Source organism: Entelurus aequoreus, linkage group LG22 (assembly GCF_033978785.1).
Source record: "Entelurus aequoreus isolate RoL-2023_Sb linkage group LG22, RoL_Eaeq_v1.1, whole genome shotgun sequence".
In the NCBI taxonomy this organism is placed as follows: domain Eukaryota; kingdom Metazoa; phylum Chordata; class Actinopteri; order Syngnathiformes; family Syngnathidae; genus Entelurus; species Entelurus aequoreus.
In genome coordinates, this window is record NC_084752.1 from 24,013,017 (window position 1) to 24,033,996 (window position 20,980).

Here is a 20,980-nt window from a genome sequence, read left to right on the forward strand (position 1 = left end):
ATTTTGTGCTGTTTTCCTTTTATGGATTTCTATTTTTCCAGATAAACACATACATCGAATATATGTTCATCCAAAATGCAAAAATGTGTGTTTATCTGTGTGATGACAAATTGAACTGGAAGCAATATTTTAGCTTTTCCTTTGCGTTTAGTATGTTTTTAGCATAACGGTAACATCTTTGTTCAGCAGGAGTCCTATTGTTGTTTTAAAAAAGTGTCATTAAATAGTTGTCCAACTTTTGTTTCAGAAATGAAAATAGAAAAAATGGCCTGAAATGTGTTTTTTGATTTGCATTTAAGAATTGGAAATAAAATGACCGGAAGGTACACGGACCGTATTCTATCTTTATTTGTCGTTATTTATACTTTCTGAATAAATTATGTGATAATGTTCATCAGTCAACTCATTGGCGTCAAGATAAAAAAAATAATATCAAAATCAAATTACAGGATGTTATTTATGTAGTTTACTCATTTTCCTCAACTGGTGCATTAATTATTATTAATTATCATGTGGTTTATTTTATTTTTTACATATGTAGCATCATCTACAAAGATACAAAGATTTGCTATTGCGACATCTAGTGGACACATTTAGAACAGATGTTTCTATCGTTCAATAATTTCGGCTCATTTTCATACTTAACAAACTCATCCCGCGGGCCGGATACAACCTGTTCCCGTGCGCCGTACGTTTGACACCCCTGGGCTTGAGGGTGTGTTTGGGCAAGACACTTTACCCACCTGCTCCCAGTGCCACACACACTGGCTTACAGTTTTTTTTCCATTTGCTTACACACAATTTTACTAACTGTGTGTCTTTTTTCAAAAGGATTTACACACTTTTCCAAACACCACATTCGATTTTCTTGATTCCTAGATTATTTGCAAAATGACACACTTTGGTCAAAACATATGCCCATTCATCAAAATAAAGCAAGCATTTGTAAAAAAAATGCAGTTTTATTGTCATCTCACTCACACAGACTTCAAATGATAAGACACTATTGGAGTGAGTTACCCAGAACAGTGATAAATACAAAAGATATTTGTAAAAAAAATACTATACGAAATCACATGTTTGGAGCATTTTGCCCGACATTTTTAGCATATGTGATGAATGATTACTGTAACTTGACAAAATATATAGGCAAATCCTTAGCAATCGTCATTGTTTACTTTGAAGTGGGCCTATACGTAAGGACCTAAAGAGAAAGTAAAAATATCCTGTAATCTTTTCAAGAACTGCTCAACAATGATGCTGCAGACTGCAAATATTTATTTTTACCACAGTCAGGTAAAGTAACATATCACAGTAGTCAACAATGACATGCAGTACAAATTAAAATCTGAGACAAATAAAAAGGTTTGAAAACAAATCTAAAGATAAAGATGTGTGTATTACAATCCTAGTGTGCGTGTAAAGTGTGAAAATGTGTGTATCGCAATCGTTATCTGTGTGCAAGATGTGAGGTTGTGTGTTTCCCAATCCTTAGATGTGTGCAAGATGGGAAGGTGTGTGTAAAGCATTGTGTGTAATATTTTGCAAAAACTCTATGCCTAGTCCAGTGCTTTTCAACCACTGTGCCGTGGCACACTAGTGTGCCGTGAGATACAGTCTGGTGTGCTGTGGGAGATTATCTAATTTCACATATTTGGGTTAAAAACCTTTTTTGCAAACCAGTAATTATAGTCTGCAAATGATGTGTTGTTGTTGAGTGTCGGTGCTGTCTAGAGCTCGGCAGGGTAACCGTGTAATACTCTTCCATATCAATAGGTGGCAGCTGGTAGCTAATTGCTTTGTAAATGCAGGTAAAAAGGTGTCTTATGCTTAAACCAAAAATAAACAAAAAGTGAGTGCCCTTAAGAAAAGGCATTGCAGAATGAAACTAAAACTGAACTGGCTACAAAGTAAACACAAACAGAATGCTGGACGACAGCAAAAACTTACTGTGGAGCAAAGACGGCGTCCACAATGTACATCCGAACATGACATGACAATCAACAATGTCCCCACAAAGAAGGATAAAAACAACTGAAATATTCTTGATTGCTAAAACAAAGTAGATGCGGGAAATAGAAGACATGAAACTGCTACAGGAAAATACCAAAAAAAGAAAAAAATAACTAAAATAGTACACACAGGAAAACAGCAAAAAACTCCAAATAAGTCATGGCATGATGTGACAGGTGGTGACAGTACACCTACTTTGAGACAAGAGCTATAGTGATGCATGCTTGGTTATGCTTTAAAGACATATCCAACAATTGCGACAATGACTTTTAACTGTCAACTGATTTCTGCTGGTGGTGTGCCTCCGGATTTTTTCAACGCAAAAAATGTGCCTTGGCTCAAAAAAGGTTGAAAAACACTGGCCTAGTCTATGCCTAATATTAGGCAAATCTGCACAGTGGTTTTGCTTAGTGTGTGTAGACTTTGCTAACTGTGTGAACATTTGAAATTTTGTGTGTAAGCAAATTGAAAAAACTGTAAATGTAGCTTTAAAAAAAAAAAGAGATGTAGCTAATGGGCTTCACTACGTTAAAGCGCTTTGAGTCTCTAGAGAAAAGTGCTATATAAATGTAATTCACTTCACAATTGACTTCACAGTAGAGCTACTTTGACAAAAATAAAGGTGGACTATTTGACCTATGTTAGTTCAGTTAGGTTTTGGTCATTTTCCATCTCCCCACGTTGACGTAGGAGCTCCGAAGGTCACCACAGCGCCGAGTGTTTGGTTCCGTCTTTCAGGGGTTCCGTTTCCAGGCAAGAATAATATTGTGGTTTAGTTCATGCAGCTGCAGAGTTGACCTTTTGATGGCGGGCCAAGCCTTCTGCTTCACATGAAAGGTTGTGTGTGTGTTATTATATCGGTCACTCTGCTTCCCCTCACACGAGTGGCTGTGCTGTTTCTTATGGCGTCACATCCCCCTCCTTCTGACACGCATCTCTTAGTTATATTCAGACATGCTGCCTACGTCACCGGGTGACGCCTCTCCGCCGTAGGGGTTGTGTGACTGAGCGACTGCTGCTGAAGGACATGACAGGGTGAAGTGCAATGTTACCGGACATGTTATGTAACCAAATCAATGATCCATTGTCTGACCAGCTGGCTTTTGTCTGTGTCCACATCGATGGTGGTGTGGCTTGACTCGTAGATCAATAGATTGTGTGCAGAGGGTATAGTTTCCGACATCTATTGTCAGATCGGTGTGATGGATGAAGATATTCAGAGAAATACAAATAATATGCCAAAGAAATGACTTCAGTGCTTCACGGATACACGATCATTCATTTTCTACAGCTTAGCCTTTTCGAGGCCACGGGTGCTCCTGCTGTAATCTCGACGCTACAATATTGATGTTCAACTCTGGTATGTAGGCATACCAAGCCAGAGAATGGAAAGATGGATTTTGACAAGAATCCAAAAAAGAACACATAGAAAGTTGAGATGTCCGATAATATCGGCCGATAAATGCTTTAAAATGTAATATCTGAAATTATCGGTATCGTTTCTTTTATTATCGGTATTGGATTTTTATTTTATTTTTTATTTTTTGTTAAATCAACATAAAAAACACAAGATACACTTGCAATTAGTGCACCAACCCAAAAAACCTTCCTCCCCCATGTACACTCATTCACACGCATTCACACAAAAGGTTTGTTTCTTTCTGTTATTAATATTCTGGTTCCTACATTATATATCAATATATATCAATACAGTCTGCAAGGGATACAGTCTGTAAGCACACATGATTGTGCGTGCTGCTGGTCCACTAATTGTACTAACCTTTAACAGTTAATTTTACTCATTTTTATTAATTACTAGTTTCTATGTAACTGTTTTTACATTGTTTTACTTTCTTTTTTATTCAAGAAAATGTTTTTAATTTATTTATCTTATTTTATTATTATTTTTAAAAAGGACCTTATCTTCACCATACCTGGTTGTCCAAATAAGGCATAATAATGTGTTAATTCCACGACTGTATATATCGTTATCGGTTGATATCGGTATCGGTAATTAAGAGTTGGACAATATCGGAATATCGGATATCTGCAAAAAAGCCATTATCGGACATCCCTGATTGAAAGCCTAAAAGTGCTCAACCTTGCGGTAAAAATGTGTTGTTGGGGAAACTAACAAAAACATGACTAGTTGTTTGGACTATCTCAACTGTGGCACACAGGTGCAAAAGAACTCCCTGTGGAATGAGGGACATAACACACTAGACAATGCTTCAGAAGACGAAAGATACCCAGGCAATATGGAGCTAATCTCATGGTCGCTCAATGCTATTGACAAAAACACCTTAAACTTGTCATAATCATCCATTATCATATGTTATACTTGTTCTGAAATTGTCATGTATCCATCAAATCTGCTGTTGAAACTTGGACTATATAACCAACATATAAGTTGATTGTAAATTAGGGGCGGGACATGGATAAGCATTCTTGCTTTTTTCCCGTATCCCTTTTCGGTGGGTGCCGTTGCATGTCTGTCAAATTACAAAGAGTGATGAATTGTTGCTATATATGTCTGTCTGCCGAAATAAATACATTCATTCATTCATTCATTCATAAAACAAATTAATTCACCATAGGGATGGGTGATATGGTCTACATTGGGATATATTTTGCAGCCTTCTGGAATAACAATATATCTCACGGTATATTATTTGGTTTATAAATGATAACAGAGCATTTCAATAGGTTACAAAGCAATGCAGTCTGCTGAAAATGATGGAAAGCGCCACTCTACATAGCATCTGACGCTGTGGTGAAAGTTTTTGTAACGACTTGGTCGCATGGTTATGCGGAGGTCATTCTCCCAAGATGCAGACGGAAACTCCGGAGACGGCGTGCCGGTAGGAAATGATTAGAGTATAGAATCGGTAGAGGCGTGAGTTCAAACCCCGGCTGAGTCATACCAAAGACTATACAAATGGGACTCATTACCTCCCTGCTTGGCACTCAGCATTAAGGGTTGGAATTGGGGGTTAAATCACCCAAAAATGATTCCCGGGCGCGGCCACCGCTGCTGGTCACTGCTCCCCTCACCTCCCATGGGGGGAGGGTGATGGGTCAAATGCAGAAGATAATCTCACCACACCTAGTGTGTGTGTGACAATCATAGGTACTTTATTTGCATAAATCGTGCAGGAAATGCAGAAAAACAAAAGTGTGCCGATAGCACGGGAGGCAAAGCTAAGGAGGAGGCTAGCGCGGGAGCTAGCATATAAACAGGAATCAAGAATCAAAAACTATAGCCGTCGTTAACTGTTGCGTGATGCAAACAAGGAAGCCAGACTGATTGTGGAGAGGAACGGGAATAAATAGCTCCTCGATTAGTGCCCAGGAGCAGGTGAGCGTCCCGAACACTAATCAGAGGCAGGTGAAACTAATCTGCAGTCATGGCAACTAAAACACAAACCCAGGGGTGCTGAAAACAGAACTGAGGTAGTCCAAAACTAACAGAACACAACATGACAGTTTTAAGATATTCAACACTCTACTGCCATCTGGCGGCTAAAGATGATATTGCATGTCCCGAATTCGTCACGTTTCATGAGTCAGGTAAATCGCAAGGAATGGGGCCATATGAATCCCCGTCCTACTGCATGCAGTAACATATTGCATTATTACCAGTTTTATAATTTGATCAACATTATTATTAATCCACTTGCTAATTTACTGTTGATAGTTGGTCATTTTCTGTCATAACATGTTCTATTTACACTTATGTTCAAGAGTTGAGAGGAGCAGTGAGCAGCAGCGGTGGCCACGCTCAGTAATGATTTGGTGATTTAACCCTCAATTCCAACCCTTGATGCTGAGTGCCAAACAGGGAGCTAATAGGTCCCATTTTTATAGTCTTTGGTATGACTCGGCTGGGGTTTGAACTCACGACCTTCCGGTCTCAGGGCGGACACTCTAACAACTAGGGCCCTTTTAGCGCCTTTTTAACCCTTGAACGATACACAAGCCTCCAGCTAGGTGGCAGCACCACTCGAACACGTAGGGTTGTGAATTACAAACCACCCGCTATTTGTTTACATTGAAGAGCTCTAGCTTAGCAATTAGCGGTTAGCATATCCTCCTACTGTGTGTAGTGTAGCATGTTTGGCTATTCCTCGTCCTCCAGTGACGATACTTGCAAGAAATGTGGTTTATTTGCCGCCATGGAGGCCAGGATTTAGCGATTCAGAAGCAGAACGTTAGCTGCAAGCTGGCTAGCGAGGACGCTACATTGCGTTGAACGCTGTCAAATTTGCGGGACACATCTAGAATGTGCATCATCACGATATAACGATAGTAAGAAAAACACTATCGTTGGCCTATTGTATATTATTTATATCGTATATCGTCTATATCAGCCAACCCTAGTTCCCTTTGTTTAGTGAGTTGGTTGCATCAGACTGCATGATGGATGTAACCTTCCTGTTGCAACAAGTCACACTCGGAGTTTGTGTTGTGAAAGAGAAATGTGATCTCGTGGTTTTCTGCTTCATATCAGAGCAACATGTGGTAGCAATGCCAAGACGGCTGCAGGCCGCAGAGGTCGTCTGTTTGTGATTAGCTTTCAGCGAGAGTCCGACATGTGCACACACTGTCGTCATTTCCTTCTCTTCCGCTTCATGCCTTCTTCTCTCTTGCCAGTTATCTGTCTTCATTAGGCCCTCTTTCTTCCCTGCATGTCCTTCCACCTCCCTGCTCGGTTCCAATCATCCAATAAGTGAGCGGTTATGAAGTTGAATGTTAGCCAAGTTCATTTCCTCAGTATGAGCTCATAGACAAACTTCATTGATAACAGGATGTCTGCTGTTTTTTTGATTAATTATTGCAGATCATCTTCAATATTTATTAGCGATGCAACGGTATCAAATCTCACGGTACCTTATTATCACGGTATTAAGGCCACGGTATGATATTTTTGTGTTGTATGGTCAAAAAATAAGCTCGGTAAAAATGCCATAGGGTGTAAAATGAAGTGTCAGGAATGTTTGGGATAAACACGCTTTCTGTAATTGAACACACAGTAGGGTTGTACGGTATACCAGTATTAGTATAGTACCGCGATTCTAATTAATCATTTTCGGTACTATACCACCTCTGAAAAGTACCAGTCGGCCATGACCAATGTATGATCCTGTAACTACTTGGTATCGGATTGATACCCAAATTTTGTGTTATCATCCAAAACTAATGTAAAGTATCAAACAACAGAAGAATAAGTGATTATTACATTTTAACAAAAGTGTAGATAGAACATGTTAAAAGAGAAAGTAAGCAGATATTAAAAGTAAATGAACAAGTAGATTAATACCGTATTTTTCGGACTATAAGTCGCAGTTTTTTTCATGGTTTGGCCAGGGGTGCGACTTATACTCAGGAGCGACTTATGTGTGAAATTATTAACACATTACCGTAAAATATCAAATAATATTATTTAGCTCATTCACGTAAGAGACTAGACGTATAAGATTTCATGGGATTTAGCGATTAGGAGTGACAGATTGTTTGGTAAACGTATAGCATGTTCTATATGTTATAGTTATTTGAATGACTCTTACCATAATATGTTACGTTAACATACCAGGCACGTTCTCAGTTGGTTATTTATGCGTCATATAACGTACACTTATTCAGCCTGTTGTTCACTAATCTTTATTTATTTTAAATTGCCTTTCAAATGTCTATTCTTGGTGTTGGATTTTATCAAATAAATTTCCCCCAAAAATGCGATTTATACTCCAGTTCGACTTATATATGTTTTTTTCCTTCTTTATTATGCATTTTCGGCCGGTGCGACTTATACTCCGGCACGACTTATACTCCGGCGCGACTTATACTCCGAAAAATAGGGTAATTCATTTTCTACCACTTGTCCTTAATAATGTTGACAAAATAATAGAATGATAAATGACATAATGTTACTCCATACGTCAGCAGCTAAATTAGGAGCCTTTGTTTGTTTACTTACTACTAAAGGACAAGTTGTCTTGTATGTTCACTATTTTATTTAAGGACAAACTTGCAATAAGAAACATATGTTAAATGTACCATAATAGTTTGTTGTTAAAATAAAGCCAATAATGCAATTTTTTGTACCGAAAAGTATCAAAATAATTTTGGTACCGGAACCAAAATATTGGTATCGGAACAACACTAACACAAACATAATGCTGAAATGTATTTCATCATATCTTTTACTACAAACAAGTATTTCTACGTGCAAATAATTGTTCAGAAACATCTACTGTTTCAAGCAGATATTTAAAAGAATAACTTACAGTTGATGTATTTAAAGTAACAATGTAAACCTCCAGTGTAAAAAGTGTAAAACAATAATGTACAGTTTAGTGTCTTTCAACTTGTACATTATGGGAAGCAGTGTCCTCTACAGTGGACATCCTTTATATCGGTCTGGAAAATGTTGTTCCTCAGGAAAGTGAACCAGCAATACAATTTTTAATAATGTAAATATTTTACAAATCAAGAAACAAGCGCTACAAAAATAAATGAATGGATTGAGGATGTATCAAGTAGAGTTTTAGTTTACTCGTATTTCCTGTGTCGAAAAATTTTTGGGGTGATTTCCCGTCGTGTGGTGCGACGAGACCAGCTGGCTCTGTGTCGCCTTGGAAACGCTCGAAACCAAAGTGGCGCGCTTAGACTTTCTTACCTGCGCCAAAGAGGTCATGTTTTGACCTGGGCTTGTTTGTCTGTTTGTTAGCAACATAAGTCAACCACTTATGGACAGATTTAATGTCCAAAAAACAATTCCTTTTTATTTACGACGAGTACGAACACACTTCACTTCCTGCATACGACGTTCAACGCCCCCACTTTGCCGATTCTGCGCTGAGCAGAGGATTCTGGGAAGGGTAGTTTATTTGCAGACACGGCCAAGGCTAAAACGCCAGAAGAAAACTACACTCACCAAGTCACACGTCACGGTATTATTGAGAAGACTTTAAAACCGAAATACTGCGATATTTATAAAACTTTTACATCCCTAATATTGATCAACTTGATTATTTCATCCTGGCATATGCATCATAGGCATCAGAATGGTCATGTAAATGTCAGTGTTGGAGATTTTATTTTTCCTTTTTTTTTTTCTAGGTAAAATGTATTTGGATTGGGTTACCACTATCACAACTCCCACTGTTGTGGGGGTAGGGGGGTGGGGAATTTGTAAGGTCAGAGGTCACTGATGTTGGTTCTGATAGAGCAGGGTTTCTTAACCTTTTTGACCTCTGGACCCAATTTTTCCACTACATAGTGGCCTATAATAGTGACACTGAATTAGGCATCTTACTCTTGATTTTCATCATATTCAGTAATTGTATCTAACCTTCTGACTGTTTAACAGGATCAACCTTGTCAAATGACATGAAAGATTATCAAGGCTTAGGTGAGGTTGATTACAAAAATAAGTACTAACCAAATATACTGCAAAAGAAGGGACCTAATGAAAAAATCACTTACATACAATTATGCAGTGCTAGAATAAATCAATTATTTCTAAATTGATAATAATATATATATTTTTTTAAATGGCTAAAGACAGACTTTTTTAATCAGGCTTTTTACTGATCATGTTAAACTCTTGTTTTATTGTGGTATTTTATAGTCTATTTATTGCTATTTTTACCACTGTTATCCTCTCAATGTTATGGTTTTATTAATGTATTTATGTATTATTTATATTTAATTTTTTACATGTATTTTATATTATGTTTTATACTATTATTTAGAGATGGCGTTCATTTTAGTTGTTCTACAGTGTGGACGCCTCAAAGGTGGCATTTTTCCTTAATCCTCAGTCTCATGCCATGTTTTGTTATTGTTAGTAATGATGTGTTGTGTGTTTGTATGTGTTTTCATCTCTTCTTTCTTTTCTTCTTCTTCTGTAAAGCACTTTGTGTTGCCACTTACCTGTGCTTGAAAAGTGCTTTATAAAAAAAGTTTGATTGATTTATTGATTGAATAAATCATAATTATAATAATATATGTTTCCTAACTAAACTATCAATACAATTAAAGTGCAAATGAAAATACAGCTTCACCACTTTAATCGTATCTTTTGGCGCTTAAGAAACTTCTGTGACTTTAGCTCCCGGCTTCTTCTGCTTGTTGATCTGACCAATCTAAGTCTAAGACTAGATCTTACCAATCTAAGTCTAAGACTGGATCTGACCAATCTAAGTCTAAGACTCGATCAGGCCAATCTAAGTCTAAGACTAGATCTGGCCAATCTAAGTCTAAGACTCGATCAGGCCAATTTAAGTCTAAGACTCAATCTGGCCAATCTAAGTCTAAGACTAGTTCTGAGCAGTCTAAGACTAGGTCCGGCCAATCTAAGTCTAAGACTAGATCCGACCAATCTAAGTCTAAGACTCGATTAGGCCAATCTAAGTTTAAGACTCGATTAGGCCAATCTAAGTTTAAGACTCGATCTGTCCAATCTAAGTCTAAGACTAGATCTGAGCAGTCTAAGACTAGATCCGGCCAATCTAAGTCTAAGACTAGATCTGACCAATCTAAATCTAAGACTAGATCCGGACAATCTAAGTCTAAGACTCGATCAGGCCAATCTAAATCTAAGACTCGATCTGGCCAGTCTAAGACTAGTTCTGAGCAGTCTAAGACTACATCCGGCCAATCTAAGTCTAAGACTAGATCTGACCAATCTAAGTCTAAGACTAGATCCGGCCAATCTAAGTCTAAGACTAGATCTGACCAATCTAAGTCTAAGACTCGATTAGGCCAATCTAAGTTTAATACTCGATCTGGCCAATCTAAGTCTAGGACTAGATCTGAGCAGTCTAAGACTAGATCCGGCCAATCTAAGTCTAAGACTAGATCCGGCCAATCTAAGTCTAAGACTAGATCCGGCCATTCTAAGTCTAAGACTAGATCCGGCCAATCTAAATCTAATACTCGATCAGGCCAATCTAAGTCTAAGACTCGATCTGGCCAATCTAAGTCTCAGACTAGATCTGAGAGGTCTAAGACTAGATCTGGCCAATCTAAGTCTAAGACTAAGTACCATTGCGGCCTATACCAAACAAAGCTGAGGAACATATATAGAGGTCTGTATATGTTTTGGCGGCCCTTTAGGGGGCTCGGCCCAACAATGGTTAAGAAATAATTTTGATAGAGGGTTTGCTGGCTCACCATCTCTGCTCTAGTTCATCACAAATGTGTTAGTCCACATTAGGAAGCAAACAATTGTCCAAAATGAAAAGATTTTGGGGGAAAAATAAGCTTTCGGGAGAGCTAAGGGGTCCTGTGCAACCCCAAAAATGTAGTCCTCCCTACACAATGCTTCAAAACAAATTCTAACAACACCTTTTTTTCTTTGCTTCCCTCAGGTGAAGGTGAACATCATCGGGAACGTCATCGAGCAGGGCTCTACCAACCTGACCATGGACTCTGCTGGTTTCAGCCCGCATGCTGCCATCTACTCCATGCGCCCAGACATCCGCTGTGTCATACACCTGCACACCCCTGCCACGGCTGCTGTAAGTTTGTGCTCACGCTCATTCACAACATGCAAGCTTCTTCCTTAGGCATCCAACACGATATCAAAGCAACACATTATGAAGGCAGTCAAGCATGAGGTTGTGTTTCTGAAATCAGCAGAATGGATGTCGGCGAGTCGAGTTGTTTGAACATCCCTTTTCCATTTCCATTTTTATAGCATTCACTCATTGTTAAATAGAAACAATTGACAAAACATAAATCATGAATGAATGAAATCATGAATTGTCCATTCCATAAACTAACACTCTTGATTGAAATGCATCTTTCTGTTGTGACAGTTCTAAATCTATAATATTTTTGTTCTAAATCTATGTTCCTTTTAAGGTTTGAATTACATTCTCTTTTTACCAATGTATTTAGAATTTCTTTTGGGTAGAATGTGTCTGTGTGCTTTCTTTAAGTCAGGGGTCGGCAACCCAAAATGTTGAAAGAGCCATATTGGACCAAAAATACAAAAAAAAAATCTGTCTGGAGCCGCAAAAAAATTAAAGTGTTATAATGAAGGCAACACATGATGTAAGTATTATACAGCTAATATATTAGCTATATTAGCCTACTATCAAAATGACTTTAAAAGCCTTATATAAGTGTTATAATGAAGGCAACACATGATGTAAGTGTTTATATCAGCCTACAATCAAAATGTCGTCGTCACGTCGTGTCATTGCTGGTTTTACGAGCAGACGAGCATGTTCGGCAGTGCACAATCACAGAGTACTTACAAGCAGACACAGTGTGTAGACAGAAAAGGGAGAACGGACGCATTTTGACTTAAAAACTAAAGATAAAGGTGAAGTTATAACACTGAAACACCCTCAGGAAGAGGTGCTTTAAGACATGGCTAGCTAGCTAGGAGCTAAAGTCCAGCCCCAGTCGGCAGTGTTTTAGCTACTTCTAAATCACTAATCCTGGTCTCCATGGTGACAAATAAAGTAAGTTTCTTACAAGTATCATCCCTGCAGGACGAGGAATAGCTAAACATGCTTCACTACACACCGTAGCTCACTGACGTCAAAATGTAAACAAACGCCATTGGTGGATCTACACCTGACATCCACTGTAATGATACCAAGTACAGGAGCGTATCTAGTCGATACTACTATGATTACATCGGTATTTTCAAGCATCACAAAATGTATTTTATTTTTTTAAATGTATATTATGTTTATAAACTCAGGAAATATGTCCCTGGACACATGAGGACTTTGAATATGACCAATGTATGATCCTGTAACGACTTGGTATCGGATTGATACCCAAATTTTTGGTATCCTCCAAAACTAATGTAAAGTGTCAAACAACAGAAGAATAAGTGATAATTACATTTTAACAGAAGTGTAGATAGAACATGTTAAAAAAGAAAGTAAGCAGATATTAACAGTAAATGAACAAGTAGATTAATCATCCATTTTCTACAGCTTGTCCTTAATAATGTTGACAAAATGATAGAATGGAAAATGATACAATATGTTACTGCATATGTCAGCAGCTAAATTGGGAGCCTTTGTTTGTTGTCAAGTTGTCTTGTATGTTCACTATTTTATTTAAGGACTGAATTGCAAAAAGAAACATATGTTTAATATACCCTAAGATTTTTTGTTAAAATAAAGCCAATAATGCCATTTTTTGTGGCCCCCTTTATTTAGAAAAGTACCGAAAAGTGTTGAAAAAAATGTTGGTACCGGTACCAAAATATTGGTATTGGGACAACACTACCGGGTACTATGATGACTGAATAATAGTGACCTGATTTGGTTTTCAACTGCAAGAAAAAACATGAAGCTCTACATACTTCATAGAATAACCTCAGGCATGTTTTCTGAGTTCTTAACATTCATGTCATAGAATTTTACATTACATTTTCAATGATAATAGATTTAGTAATGTATCAAAAAAAAAAAACCTTAAAGAAATTCTGGTACAATACATTGGACATGTGTCAAAAAGACAGCCAAAGCGGTTTATAATGGTAAAAATGCACCCAATTGCAGGAATTGTAGTCTTGATTTTCCCAAAAAAAATTTCGGGGTTTGCGTGGCAGCACTTTGTGCTCATAGAAATTGTCCTCTTTTTTTCACAATTGTCTGCTTTTTTTCTGAAAAGGTGCTAACATCTTTAATTTATAAATATCTCCGCCATGTTTGCATCGCTTGGTTAAACATTTCCGGAACTTATGTAGATCCCAAATCCACAAAACAGGTACCAATAGGTACGAAAAGTTGGTTTTGCATAAAAGTAGCCCTTTAATACATGTAATGAATTGAACTGAATTGAGGAACGTCATTTTTGCGTTATGTTTAATAAAAACACAAGTTAGCTTTGTTAACTCAGCATTGGCAGTCTGCAGCAAGTTACTGGTGCAAGATGTAGCCGATGCTTTGATTGCTGTGTATACATACTATATTGTATTGTTGGGTATTATTTGTCGTGCGTGTGAGTGTACTCAGGTGTGTTAAGTTTTGCAATGTTGTGTTGCTTCTTCCTCATGCGAAGTTGCTGTTTTTGTTAGACAATATACACAATCTCCTCAAAAGTAGTGTGCAACGTTACATCAAAATCGGCAAAGGCGTTGTAACAAATGCAAATAATGACGTAAGTAATTCATTAGATTGCTCGTTACTAGAAAAAAGTAGCGGCATATTCATAAGACTGCTATTGACATCTCTGATTTTAACATGAGTCCTAATGACTGATGGCAATTTTAGCTCTTTTACAAACGGTTATTTTGGCCCAGCTCCCACCGTTTTTGTTGCTGAATGACTGATGGATTTATTACCAAAATACGTGTAAAATGTATTCTTAATGTAAAATTATAGTTTACTCCAAAGTTTATATTTATACACTTAGACTTTAACACATTGCGACAAATTTTATATGGAACTGATTATAAAAGACAAAAACATAAAAACATCTCAATGAGACAAAATTGTCCAATCTGACTGTGTTATATTAGTAACCGTCCGACAATCAGAGTTAAACAACACGATATTGACATATACAACTAATAACATTTTGAACAATCATGTGCGGCTTCAATAACAAAAAAACAGACAAAGGAGAAAAAACAGACAAGGAGGAAAAACACGACTTGTTTCACTTCTTAAACACACTAAACTAAACTAAAAAAAAAAAATATCTCAAAGGTTAGTCATATTTATGAGGTAAAAAGCCATAATTATGAGATAAAAAATTGAAATTATGAGATAGGAAATTGGAAATTATGAGATAAACTCATCATTATCAGAGAAAGGACATACTTACAGTATGAGATAAAAGTCATGGTTGTGAAATAGAAGAAGTAATAATGAAAAGAAAGTTGAATTTATGGAATAAAAAGTCATAATTGTGAGATATAAAGTCACAATTGTGAGATAAAAAGTCATAATTGTGAGATTAAAAAGTCATAATTACGAGATAAATAGCCATATTTATGAGATAAATGTAGTAATTATGAGTATACTACAAGTCGTAATTTTGAGATAAAAAGTCGAAATTATAAGAAAGTCAAAATTATGAGATAAATATTTTAAAGTTGAAATTATTAGATAAAAAGTCATAATTATGAAATAAAAAGTGGAAATTAAAAGATTAAAGGTCAAAATTATGAGATAAAAATAAACGTATGTTGCAATTATGAGATAAAAAGTCATACTTATGTAATAAAAAGTGGAAATTAAAAGAGTAAAGGTCAAAATTATGAGATAAAAATATACTTCTGTCGCAATTATGAGATAAAAAGTCATAATTATGAAACAAAAAGTCGAAATTATGAGATATTTTACACAACAGTCCTAGTTGTGAGTTTTTATCTAATATTTTTGACTTTTTATCTCATAATTATTACTTTGTTTTCTCATAATTTCTACTTTCTTATCTCATAGTTCTAACTTTTTATTACATAATTATGACTTTTTATCTCATAATTTCGACTTTCTTATCTCATTATTATGACTTAACATTGGGGTATTTATACCATTTTTTTAGTGGCCGAAACTGGCTTCCATAAAGTGCTGCACCGGAGCAACATCTATTCACCTCAATTCTACTTCGACTCGGTTTATCAGGCGGGGGAGATATTAACAATTAAAAAAAACAAAAACACTACATGACCTTTTGTCGAGGAAAGATGTGGATTCAGAGCCCCCAGTTCAGGCGTATGCACACCATTTAGAATAGTACAATTTTGTGTTTACCTTCATTTTTATTCTAGTTGTATGTATGTTTTTATGTACATTTTAATCTTATCTATTATACTTGATATTTTATTGTGTGTTGTTCAAATGTTCCTGTGTGGAAAGATGGCATGGAACATGTAGACTACATCGATGGGAAATTCCAAATAGTGTTGTCACTGTCAGAGCATGGGGATATGGCGCCACCTGCTGGAGTGTGGAATGAATGAATGTGGGATGTGTACATTTGAACCATTGTGATCCATAGTTTGTGATCCATATTTTACACAGTTAAAAAAAAAAAAGTTACTTCTTGAAAATGAGTAAACTGAGGAAAAAAAAGATCTGTAAAAATATAAGATAAAAAGACTAGAAATAAGGAAAATAAATACTAAAAACTAGTCCCCTGCTTGGCACTCAGCATCAAGGGTTGGTATTGGGGGTTAAATCACCAAAAATGATCCCGGGCGCGGCCACCACTGCTGCTCACTGCTCCCCTCACCTCCCAGGGGGTGATCAAGGGTGATGGGTCAAATGCAGAGAATAATTTTGCCACACCTGGTGTGTGTGTGACAATCATTGGTACAAAGAAAGAAAGAAAGAAATTATTTAGATGCAAGGAAAGATAATTTTACTTGATAAGAGATCTGGAATTAAGATTTTTACATCTAGAAATTAACATTCCTTAATTTAGAAATAAGTATTTTATTATGAAAACAAGCATTATTCAACTGGAAATTTTTAAATGAAGCATCCTCAAGATCTTGCAGAATCCTAAAACAAGTTTTTCTATGTGGGGGAACACCAACACATCTTTTTTGAATAGTTGTATTCATTTTTTATTTTAACATTTTTAAACTACAATAGAAAAATATGATTATTAATGATAAAATTAAGATGAGTCAATTACAAAAAATAAGTAAAAACCTCTTGAATCTAGGGACATTTCTAGAAATAAGATTTTATATTTTGGTATCTTTCCATCCATCCATTTTCTACCACTTGTCACTTTTGGGGTGGCAGGGGGTGCTGGAGCCTATCATGTATCAAGTAATTTGTATTGTACATTTGACAACAAGACAATCTTTTCTTTTGAACGTCTCCTCAGGACCCAGCTTCCTCCAAAGAGCCAATAATCCCAATCTCCGGCATCCTCAGTTATCTGCTGTCTGCGTGACCATATAAGTGGTCCAGTTTTGACTGGGATTCTTTTTTTTTTTTTGAGGGGTGGAGGGCGGGGGTGCACGCTCTGCTGAGCAGCATTGTCATCATGTTCTATTAAGCCTCATTTCTGCAGTGCATTCATGCAGTCAGAATGTGTGAAATATCAGATGAAGTAAAGGAAGCTGTGATGTACAGTAAAGCATGTAAAGGGTTTTTCACTTTTTTGGCCTTGTGGCCCAACTTTTCCACCACAGAAGGTCCTAGGGCCCACTCAAATATTAACTTCGAATTAGACACCTTACACTTGTTTTTAATCATATTATATCTAACTTACTTACAGTTTCCAACCTTGTCAAATGAATTAATGAATGAAAATTGCATACTAACCAAATATACTGCATAAGAAGGGAGTCATAAATACATGTACATACACTTTGGTTGTGCTAAAACAAATAAACACAATTGATAATTAAATTTTTTATTAACTAAACTGTCAATAAAAATAAAATGCAAATGAAAATACAGCGTCACCACTTTTTTCATAATTTTTGCGCTTAAGAAAGCACCAGACTTCTTTGTTTGGGATATTGTCATTACGTTCACTAGTGGTGGAAAAGTGTATTACAACTGGGTACTACTGCGACCCATACAGCTGAGATGGCCACACGGCAGTGTTTTTCAACCACTGTGATTATGCAACTTCACCTAATTGGTCAAAACAATATTTTTTGCAAATCAATAATTATAATCTGCAAATAATGTGCCGTTCCTTTATTGTCTGTGCTGTGTAGAGCTCGGCAGGATAACCATGTAATACTCCACAACAGTAGGTGGCAGCAGGTAGTTAATTGCTTTCTAAAAGTCGAAATGTGTCAGGTGAGATGAGGACGGTTTGTCATGAACCCAATATGCACATGGTAAAAAGTTATGTAACGCTTAAACCAAAAATTAACAAAAGGGAAAGGAAAAGGCATAAGCATAGGGATGGCTATGCAAAATAAAAGTAAAACTGAACTGGCTACAAGGTAAACAAACAATGCTGGACGACAGCAAAAACTTGCAGTGTGTGGAGCAGAGACCGCGTCCACAAAGTACATCCGTACATGACTTGGCAATCAACAAAGTCCCCACAAAGAAGGATAGCAACAACTTAAATAGTCTTCTTGCTTGCTAACACAAAGCAAGTGTGGGGAATAGCGCTCAAAGGAAGACATGAAACTGCTGCAGGAAAACCTCAACAAAACAGGAAGAGCCACCAAAATAACAGCGCAAGGCAAGAACTAAAGCACTGCACACAAGAAAACACCAACACACTCAAAATAAGGCATGACGACCTGGTGGAGTTTAATTTTTTTACGTTTTCTCCTGGTGGTGTGCCTTTGGATTTTTTCATGAAAAAAATGTGCCTTGCCTCAAAAAAGGTTGAAAAACACTGCTCTACGGGGCGCTCGCGGTCTAACAATGGCTAAGAAACACTGCAGTTACGCTGATGCTCCACAGCTGTACATTGTCTCCTGATGACAGAGGACCAATAGATGGCCTTTTTAACTGCATTGTAGACAACAAGTAATGGATGCCAGTCAATTTCCTACAGCTCAACCGGGACAAAACAGAGGTTTTAGTTATCAGCCCTGAAGACCAGAGGGAGTAACTTTAAAATATAAAATAAAAAATATGGGCGTGATATTTGACTCCGAGACGACTTTTATCCAACATATAAAAAATATTACAATAATAGTTTTTTATCATAAGGACATAGTCAGAGTCTGCCCGTTTCTCTTTCAGGCCAACACGGAAGTTGTGTAACGCCCTGCTCTCTGGCCTCCCCAAAAAGAATATCAGAAGTCTACAATTATTACAAAACTCAGCTGCACGTGGGCTGACGAGGACCAGAGACCGGGCGCACATTACACCAGTTTTAAAGTTGCCGCAATGGCTCCTCGTCCGCTTCTGGGTCGATTTTAAAGTTCTATCATTATTATTTTTCAAATGTCTTAATTGCTTTGGGCCTTCTTATCTATCTGACTTGTGTTTACCGTGTCAGCCCTCGCGGATCCTGAGGTCTGGAAAAGGCCTTTTAGCTTTACCGAATACCAAAACAAAGACCCACGGTGAGGCGGCATTTAGCCCCCACCTGTGGAACGGCTTGCAGAGAGCCTCAGGACTGTAGAGAGCGTTGAAATAAAAACAATTCAAAAAGGCTAAAGACACACCTTTGTATGTATGTATATGTGCGTGGGTGTGGGTGTGTTCTTCTCTTCTAATTTTTTTATACAGCACTCTGTGTGTTATGTAAATAAAGTTTGGATTGGATTTGTCCCTCCTGCTTCTAGGTGTCATCAATGAAGTGCGGCATCCTACCCATTTCGCAGGAGTCACTCATTCTGGGGGACATCGCCTACTACAACTACCAGGGCAGCCTGGACGAGCCAGAGGAGCGCAAAGAGCTCCAAAAGGCCCTGGGGCCCACAGCCAAGGTTAGAGAAGCGTGCCCGGAAATTACATACACAAAATAATTTTGGAACGTGGAGCCGTTTGAAACATGCAATGGGTGTGTGTTGATACCTAAACATTGCTGATGAAAGGTCACAATTAGGGTGTGTGCAATTAGCATTCCTTTCAGCTCAGCTCTGACGCAGAGCACTTATTTGAGCTGACCTAAATGTTATTAGCCCAACCCAGTGCTGACACGCTTAATTAGAACTGTCTTAGTGATTGGTAAATTGTTCATGAACATGAGTTCAACTAATGCACGGTTCCTTGATATTTCATTTTCATTATCGGAAGAAATGTGCTTGTTTGTGTGTTTCGGTAAAGGTTCTGGTACTGAGGAATCACGGCCTGGTAGCTCTGGGGGAGACCATGGAAGAGGCCTTTCACTACATCTACAATGCACAATTTGCCTGCGAAATCCAGGTACAGTATATGCACACGCACAAACACACACAGGGAAGCACCCCTATAAATTAGAGAATCCCTAAAAGGAAGCAATGCAGACCTTCACAAACCTCGCCATGCAGATGAAATATACAGTATTAATCTCACACTTTGCGATGTCATCTTTCATACTAATAAACATTGGTACCTTGGTTTTCGTTGGTAAGCTGCTCCATAGGGTTTGACAAAGGCCGAAGCCGTTTTTCCCAATAAGACATATTAAAAATCCAATTAATCTGTCGCAGACACCCAAAAATCTGAACACAAAACACTTTGATAAGACTTTATAATAAGTACACACGATTAGGCTTTAGTAAATGCTGAATTCGTAATTGATCAAATATATATCCGACGTGAATACTCATTGGTATGCAGTTTATAAACGCAGTTATAAATATAACCATGAGTACATGTTAGAATATTGTTAGTGTAAGTACATGTAATGATGTCTTTTATTTACATACACATTCTAAATGACGTAACAAACCATCATGTTTCTTAATTTAATCAAAAATGCTTAATCAAAAATACAAATCAGCGATTTAGTGATGCTAGTAACTTTTAAATGTATGGCGATGATCAGCGAGCGAGAAAAGGAAAGGGAAAGGGAAAGCCACAAGGACGCCACCTCATTATATGGACTTTTTGATGAACCACAGGCCGAATACAAATATGTAAATCAATATACAAATTTGTCTGTAAGTTCGTAAATTCAGGTTCTTTCTTGAATTCAATACTGTTTCTCACCTTTTTTTAATTTTTTTTAATCAAAGTGCTTTGTTTGGCCCGATGGTGGCTTATTTTGCAGCTGTCCTTAAAAAAAAGAAGCACGAAGACTGTTTTACTAACAGTCAGAGTTATGCAGTGTGCTTGAACGCCTCATCAGGTGCACAGCGAGCATGGACACTGCAGGGAGCACAGTGCTTGGTTGACTCAAAGAAAGGAGACAGACACTAATTACAAGATAAAACGTTGATATAATGACATAAAAAGTCGGAATTATGAGATAAAACGTCAAAATAATGAGATAAAAAGTCATAATTATATCTAAAAAAGTCAAAATTATAAGATAAAAAGTCAAAATTATGAGAGTCAAAGTCAAAGTTGCTTTTAACTAAGAGTTTGGCTTTTTTATCCCATAATAA

The 20,980-nt window shown here is 37.2% G+C and overlaps 1 protein-coding gene across 5 annotated transcripts in view; it reads left to right on the forward strand.

The window, feature by feature from the left end:
- LOC133639684 (gamma-adducin-like) overlaps positions 1–20,980 on the forward strand; it is a 220,420-nt gene that overhangs the window by 163,353 nt on the left and 36,087 nt on the right. For all 5 annotated transcript variants that reach the window (XM_062033206.1, XM_062033202.1, XM_062033207.1 and 2 more), the window contains 3 exons: positions 11,391–11,540; positions 19,232–19,375; positions 19,716–19,814. In XM_062033206.1, the coding sequence (XP_061889190.1) occupies positions 11,391–11,540; positions 19,232–19,375; positions 19,716–19,814 (393 nt within the window). The remainder of the gene's footprint in view (positions 1–11,390; positions 11,541–19,231; positions 19,376–19,715; positions 19,815–20,980) is intronic.